Below are 8,476 nucleotides of genomic sequence, written 5' to 3' on the forward strand. Positions count from 1 at the left end.
CCACCCACCCTTACCCCCACTCCTCCACCCCGCCCACAATATACAAGAGTAAGACTTCATTTTAAGCTATTATGCAATCACCTCTATATATACAACAAAACACACACAAACCAGGACAAAAGTATATTTTGAAATAAAATTAAAATATGTTATTGTCAATGTATGATTTTTTAATATATAATTTTTTTCCCATTCCAAGATGGTGAACCCCCTTCCCAAAAGGAGTACTTCTGGAGGCAGGAGGAGGACCTTCTGGTGGCAAAGGTCAGAGGTTAGGAGGTGTGGGGAGTTCCAGCCCTGAGATGGCGTCCAGGAGGCAGGGCTCCTGTCAAGGGGCGAGGCTACGCTTGCAGCCCTCAAATGCTTGCCAAAACTCATTAAACAGCCCTCCAGCCGAAATAATTGCCCACCCCTGGTTTAGTGTGATAAAATATTGGGTACATTTGCAACTAGCACAGGAGATTAAATCAATTGGGATTGCTTTATTTTTGCATGGTCCCAGTCATGATCTTGCATTCTAGTGCAAGATGCATGGTTATTTTAATATGGTCATTTACATTTCATGTGCCCATCTGGCCAAGCTTTCACAGTCATTAGATTACACAAGGTACCCAAAGGAAGAGCACACACAGGGACTTTATTTGTACCTCATATCAAGTACTTGCAATAAGTGCAGGGCAGAGCCACTGTGGGGGCTAACTGTATTTGGCTAACTGTGTGCTGTAGGGATAATGTTGATAAAACCATGAATAATGAGAACTAGAGCACTGGGTAAGTATAAAGATGTTTAGCCCTAACAGATAAGAGACGTTTCTAATCTGATGGCTAGAATTTCAGTCACATGGATGTCAGACTTAACACAGAATATTGCAGAGTTTCCATCTGGTTTGGAAACTAAAGACAGATAGATGCTACCTTAAAAAGAAAGTGGAAGTTGACCTGATTTATAGGGAGTACTGTGCTGGTCAATCTAATTTTAATTCTATCTAATCATCTTGGTGACCTACCAGCAGAGGGAGACTGCTCCTGCCTTCATAGAGCACTTCATTAGTATTTCCTCTAGTTTATTTCTGTCTACACAAACTGGGTTTTTGAAGGAAAACTCTACCTCCAACGTTGCTTATTATACCAGTGGCAGCCAACCTTTTTGGCAGGTTTAATATAAATTAGCTCCATACACTCCTCAAATGCTACTCTGATCCCCTTCCCCTACCCAGTCTGCTGCTCTCCTTTGTTCCCAGCCCTGTGCTCCCTTCCTGATCCACTGCTCCTGTCTTCTGCTTCCTTCCTTGTGCTCCCTGGCCAATTTGCTACTTTGCTTTCCGTTTCCTGCCCTATCTCCTGCTGTGCTGCCTGCCCCCTCTCTGATCTGCCACATGCACACAAAGGCTGTCTGTGCTGCTTGTAGCACCCATGCCGCAGATTGGCCACCCCTGAATTATACCATCACACCTCTCCAAGCAATCCTGAAGTTCCAGTAGTTCTTACTCTTATAGCATCACCACCTGCTAGCTAACATCTAGGTATCATACACCTTCTGGTCCAATAACTCTGCAGTGGTAAAGGGAAATGAACACATTTCCTTTACAATTGCTTGGGATGGCTAAGATAGACAGTGTAGTACTTCTTGAATAGGCAAAAGCTAGATTGGTGAGCTTTTATTGCACCAATTTTTTGAGTTAGGAGAAAAACAAGACAAGCCTCCAGGCTTCAAGTGCCTCCTTGTCTTTCATCTCTTGCAATTCTACAGGTAGGTGCACTAAAGGAGATTTCATCTCACAAAGTTTGTTTCTGCTATCTCTGAACCATCATGGCCAGACCACCACAGCTACATGGATAGGTGCTGTACAGTGACAAGTGCCACCTAGAGGCTATTCCCAATATTACCTTTAACGACTTGTTTTCCAGTTTCTGTCTTAAGATGTTTATGTGAGTGCCACACAAACTATATGCATCTATCCTCACAACACTTCTATGAGGTACCTCAATACTATTAGCTTAATTTTACAGAATAATAAGGGATGTGATCAAAATAACACTGGTAGTCCTTGGTAGGACAAGAATTAAACCCAGGGCCCCTTGAGCCTTAGGTGTGCAGTGTTAAGTAGTTAAGCTACCCTGCTACAATGCCAGAGATGACCATTCTGAAAACTGCTCTGGACTTGTCCTGAAGCTGCTCCCAGCTGATGCAACTGTAATTCAGTACCTGGTCATTTCAGCTGGGTAGTCAGAGGCAGCTGAACAGGACACTAACCGCATTCCTCCCCTGTGTGCCTGTGGCTACTATAATCAGTGTTTAGCTGCTAGGCTCAGATACATCCTTAACCTCCCAAGTACCAAATTGCTAACCACTCAGTCTTTCTTCCACTAGCTATAAGTTGGAAGTGTAACTGAATACCATTACATCTTAGAAACCAGGTACTTGCATATGCACATGTTGGATAAGAGTGTACATGTACTACACATTAATCTTCCCCACTCCTTGAAGTGAGTTATGTTGGGGGCGTTTCACAAAGGCCTGGCAACAAAGCCCTACATGCCAAAGGGCCAAGATCCGCAAGATCCCAGCAGTTAGTTGGATGGCCAGGTCAGACAAGAAAGTAGGTACTTGAAAAATGTTTCATTTAGATAGCAAACACCTTTTCCACAATAGAATTTGCGCTGAAATGAGTAAGAGAAGCCATGTCTACAGCAGCATCATGGCAGATAACAGTTATAGAAGAACACTAAGGACCAAAAATCTTAGGCCCTTACAGTTGTATATAGGACAAAATCTTGGTTTACTAAGGACAAACAGGGCTGATGTATGCTCTTGCCACAAAATCAATGGCAAAAGGATAGCTTCATTTTTGTCCTTGGCTGGTGCCATCATCACTGTGTCTTTAAATATTTGTTGCCATAGTATTAAGCAGAATAAAATACAGCTCAGGCCATGGGAAAAGGTTTCTACTGAAATTGAGGTAGACCATGGATGCAAAAAAATGGATCACAAGCAGCTCCCTACATACTTAGGGACTGTAAGATTTCTATTCCACTCATTGCTAAGAATTGTGCTCTGGATACTAGCAGCAAATCAAAGTGAACTTAAACATTCATCTTGATGGATCATTGATTTCACTGTGTATATAAGAACATTCGATATTAAGAGTATTAACTAGCTAGATTTTAAAGTGATCAACATTTAAATAATCTATTTCACAGTTATGTGTGTTCTAGGAATACTTAAACACTCAAATGGGACTGGGATTTATTGTGCCTTATTACCTGTGCAAAGAACTCTGGCCTTTCCCCACGCCAACATGTAGTAATTATTAATTTTAACTATAAGGACCTGGAGCTCATGGAAAATTAATTTAAATGAATTTTTAAATGTCAAACTAAATAGCACGGGAAGCAAAATAGCATTACAGTAGCCATTGTCTTACAGGGAAGAATTTCTCTTTTAATGACTGCTCTAACATAAAGGAAATTTAGCTGTCACTTCCAGTGAAACACCCAAAGCACGTGCAGGCCCTGCATATCGGCCAATTCCAACCGAGTGCAATCAAAATGGAAAGCAAATGGACTTAGGGAAAAAGGTGTGTACTAAATGACAAGTTTCATTTATACTGTTTTACAGGAGTAAATCTTGTAAAATCCCACTCACATTGACATGTTCAGAATAACCTTGCTATTTCAAAGAAGAAACAGTCTTAGGAAATAAGATTTTCTTGATTTTAGAGATGTTATTTCAAAGAAGATGCATGTTTCTAGGTAGAAATTAAATAACAGATTCCCTAGGAAATGTTAAGAACTTAAGACATTTTAAGAGGAACTGTAAAATGAGCACCATCACCCTTTACTACTTCCCCCATCTGGCTTACAGTAATAGGACAAACCACCCACAGACCAAAGAGAAATCAACAGTTGTCTTTGGGAAATTAAACAAACTTTAATGGTTTAAAGCAGATGGTGGTGGAGCCTCTGCCTGGCATGTGCTCTACTTCCACTGCTCTCCTCTGTACAAAGGCCACTTCACAGGGAGAAACCAGTCATAAGAATTATTCCATTATCCAATTGGCAGTCATTAGAAAAAAACAAGGGTGGCCAACAGAGCGGGAGAACCTAGGATTAGGGCGCAGAGAGCAGGAGATGGAATGCAGATGTGCTAGCTTGGTATTTAGAAGACTGGGTGTACATTTACACGTAGCCCATAGGGGCTTGGTAGCTGTTTTAGAACTGTCAGTCACATCAAAGGAATGACAGGCGTGATGCACTGTTAGCCCTGCTTCAGGATGAAGCCTTCCAAACCAGGGGAACTTGCATTCCACAAGAAAGGCTTGAGGGAAGATTCTTTTGTTCAGAGGATTAAAGTCTCTTCAGTGCCCTTGTTATATTGTTAAAAGTGACTAGGAGATGAGGAAAATTTCTAGGCTTCCTTATTTGGCTTGGCGTAAGTGAGAATAGCTCTGGACAGTCCTTGCCACTGCTTCATCCAGGCTAACTACCGGCTTGTAGCCCATGTCCCTTTTGGCCCGCTCACAGCTATAGTAATGAAATGTACCAGCTAATGCAACCCGCATGGGGGTGAAAGTGGGCTTGACTGTAATGAACGGACTCAGCAGCAGCACCACCAGAGAGAGGAGGAGAGCCAGGTAATAAGCCAGCCAATAGGGGATTTGGTACTTAGGTTCATCGTAGTTCAAACCAGTCAGGATACGGGACAAGAAAGTCCAGAAAGGGATTGGCTCATCATTTGTGATGTGAAATGCCTGAAAAAGAGGAAGACAAAACCTTTGGATTAAAATAAGACTGTTCACACACTTTTTATATACCCTCACTTGTTCTGTTCCTGAGGGAATTAAAATGCTCTTCCATGAAGATTGTTCCTATCAGATCAGCTCTATATCTGACTTGAAAAACTACACTAGAAGAACAACATGTAACTTCCTTATTTAGAGAGCCCATTTCCCCTAACAATTCAATGGGCTATTAGCAATTGCTTAAAGAATTAAATGGTGCCACAGCATCCATGCTGGAATAGCTTCAGTCTTGGGAAGCAGTGGTTTTGATACATGTCAGAAGTGGGGCATACTAAATAGGCTTCTGAGAATTTCTGCTGCTGAAGACTGTGTGTGTTTTGTCACAACAAAGTTATTGTACTTTGGATGTGTTCAGAACCTTGGCTGTAATTCTGTTGGCAAGGAATCTTATGAAATTAAATCTAAATACATTTATATATATTAGCCCTTGTGGCTGCTCAGACTGGTCATTGCACGCACATGTCTGATTCAGTCTGCAAATAGAAGATACCCAAAAGGTGTGAGATACTTTCATTACTGTATAAGAGGTGTTAATGTTGAAGAAAAGAGTCAACACTAATTATTCCATTATTGATCATAATAATTTGGAACTGTAAATAAATCTTGGGTAGGGTGCCTACCCTAGCTAGCCCCTGGTGAAGGGATGTGCCAAAGTAGAATGCATAGTGATGAGCAGTGGAGGCCTATCTTACCTCACACTGGCTTTTCTAGTCATGCATAAGACTCATACCTTACCTTCCCACACAGGGGAGAGTCTTTGTGAAGATGTTCTGCAGCCTGTATGTGCCCATGGACCACATTTTCCACAAAAGTAAAGTCCACTAAGTTCTTCCCATCCCTGCAAAGAAAAAATGGAAAAACTTGCCACTGAGTGTGGGGCAGGCTGAATATCTGGAAGTCGCAAGCTGTCAACCAACCTAACTACACCCAGGTTCCCCTTTCCCAATTACTGTTCAACATTGCAGTAAGAAACTTAAGTACAAGAATAGTGCAGTGCTAGGAAAGTTAATATTACACAAACTAGCACTACTACATCTGGTTGAGGCTGATAGATGATTATAACTGGATCATTCTTAGGGCATAAACAAGCATGGATGTGAAGCACCTCAAATCCTGAAGTGCTTTAAATCTGATGTGCTTAAGCGCTGTGTAGACATGTGTATGAAGTCACACACCATAAAGGACCCCTGACTGGAGTGCAGGAATCTTTTTAAGCCTCTCAGACTCCAGAAGACTGTGAGGACAAACAAGTGCACAGAAGAGCACTTCCTGGATGCTGGCCCAACTTCAAGCAGAGGGAGAGAGCAGAGCACTGGCGAATGCCAGAGGGCTGAGCAACTCCCTGTTGTGCTCTGAGGAGGGTGAAGATGTTTCAGGAAGTACCTCCAAAGACACCAGTCTTTTTTCAAGGACCATTTTTGAAGGGTTTTTTCAGGTGTGAACACCTGCACCTGCATTCTCTGGAGCACTTAAAGGCACTTGAAACACTTCAAACAGCATATTTATCCAAGGTCTTTGCGTATGAATGATCAGCTTGGACTACTGACCAAAGTTTAGCAGGATTGAAGGGGGCTGTGACACTGCAAATCAATTTATCATATTTACGGTTGGAATGATAGTTTGACCTGTAATGTCACTATTAATATTTTCACCATATGGATCAAGTATCTCTGCTGTGAGATACTTGCACAAAAACCTTTTGAATTAGTTTCTCTATGCTACACGGGTTTGTGTGGTACCAACACCCTCTCCACCATGAAAATCAACCCTGCTTCATCTGTCAAAGAGTAGGTGGGTATCTAGGGAAGTCATTGTCCTCTGAGAAGAAATTCCCATAGACAGGTTGTGAGATTTAACAGTCTGTCAATCTCAAAGGGATCTCATGGCAGAAACTTTGACTTAATACTGGTGGACTATTCTACATTTCGAGCACTACACATTTAACATCGTTCTCTTCTGAAAGAGGACTGCTGTTTTGACATCATATTTCACATACAGGTGTAAGATGCTCACCCAATCATGAACTTCATTTTTCCACTCTTTGCTGCCTGAATGAGGATGGGAACCAACTGGGGGTCCCTGGGACCAAATATCCCATGAGGGCGAATGGCAGTCGTGAAGAAATTCTTATCTGGGTCATTTGCACTCAGCACTTCCTGCAGGTGACAAAAACACTTAATTCAGATAGAAAGGCTAGAGAGACTAAAAGATCACTTAGAAATGCATCTCTTGCATCAAACCATTGAGCTGTTTTCCCTGAACTGCTGCTCATTAAAAAGAAGCTGTACCCCACTCCTTTTCTGGGTAAACCTTCCGCTACTTACGGCTCATCTACTCCTATCTCACAGCATAGTTAAACTACAGTGATTTATACCTGGATACAACAAGTGGTAAGTTACTGCAATTTATTTTCTGCTATCTCAAGTGAGAGAAGACAAACAAGACAGAGATTCAGCTGAATACTTAAAAGTAGTAAAATAGTTTATTATGTCAATATTCTTTATATTAGGCCCCAATGTCATGGGGTTGTTTTGTGTTTAATTTAAAATATGAGGTGGCTGCATTTAAAACCAAAGCTCTGAGGCACTAAGGACTTGAAAGTGAAACAGGCTTCAGTGACTTCCATTGTCCAAAGTGGGAGAAATACAAGATGCATTTTTTAAAATTTTTGTTAACATGAAGTTCTCAGTAACAAAAGTGTTCAAATGCATTTCCAACTGAGATTAAATTGACAGTATTTTTTTAATCCCTCTTTCTCTTATCTTTCTGCTCTTTCCACAGTAACTTCCCAAGAACAAATAGCCTTGAATAAATGTATAAGATTTTGAACCATCAGAACACTGAAGGTCTGCAACAAACTTCCAAAAGGAGTAGTGAGGGCAACAATAGTTTAATCAGTTACTTAAAGTTTAATCAATTTTATGATTAAAAGTTTTATCTTTTTACGACCAGGTGACCTATCACCTGGACAAGGGGGAAGAGATTGATACCATATATCTTGACTTTAAAAAAGCCTTTGATCTGGTATCCCATGATCACCTCTTGGCAAAACTGGCCAACTGTGGCCTCGGCTTCTCCATGATCCGCTGGCTGGGGAATTGGCTACATAGTTGGACCCAGAGTGAGGTGGTCGACAGAAGTCAGTCATCGTGGTGCCCTGTGACCAGTGGGGTCCTTCAAGGCTCTGTCCTTGGGCCTATACTGTTCAACACATTAATGATGTGACCATTGGTATCAGAAGTGGACTGGCCAAGTTCGCCGATGACACCAAACTTTGGGGTAAAGCGTCCACACCTGAGGACAGAAGGGCAATCCAGGTTGACCTCGACAGGCTCAAGAAATGGGCAGATGAGAACCTGATGACATTTAATACCGAAAAATGCAAGGTTCTCCACCTTGGGAGGAAAAACCCACACCATGCTTATAGGCTTAGCAGCGCTACACTGGCTAGCATTTTGGACAAAAGGGACTTGGGGGTCATGATTGACCACAAGATGAACATGAGCCTTCAATGTGATGCTGCAGCTAGCAAAGCAAGAAAAATGCTGGGTTGCATCCATAGATGCTTCTCAAGCAAATACCAGGACATCATTCTCCCATTGTACTTGGCCATGGTGAGGCCACAGCTGGAGTACTGCATCCAGTTTTGGGCTCCACAATTCAAAAAGGATGTG

General features: G+C 41.8%; 1 protein-coding gene across 3 annotated transcripts in view; it reads right to left on the minus strand.

The window, feature by feature from the left end:
* Positions 1–3,911: 3,911 nt before the first annotated feature.
* Positions 3,912–8,476, minus strand: part of NSDHL (NAD(P) dependent steroid dehydrogenase-like) — a 20,723-nt gene continuing 16,158 nt past the window's right edge. For all 3 annotated transcript variants that reach the window (XM_019521452.1, XM_019521453.1, XM_019521454.1), the window contains exons 6-8: positions 6,816–6,958; positions 5,538–5,640; positions 3,912–4,751 (exon numbers count right to left, since the gene is read on the minus strand). In XM_019521452.1, the coding sequence (XP_019376997.1) occupies positions 4,419–4,751; positions 5,538–5,640; positions 6,816–6,958 (579 nt within the window). In that variant the 3' untranslated portion in view covers positions 3,912–4,418. The remainder of the gene's footprint in view (positions 4,752–5,537; positions 5,641–6,815; positions 6,959–8,476) is intronic.

Source organism: Gavialis gangeticus, unplaced genomic scaffold, assembly GCF_001723915.1.
Source record: "Gavialis gangeticus isolate Ggan-Ray unplaced genomic scaffold, GavGan_comp1, whole genome shotgun sequence".
Lineage (NCBI taxonomy): Eukaryota > Metazoa > Chordata > Crocodylia > Gavialidae > Gavialis > Gavialis gangeticus.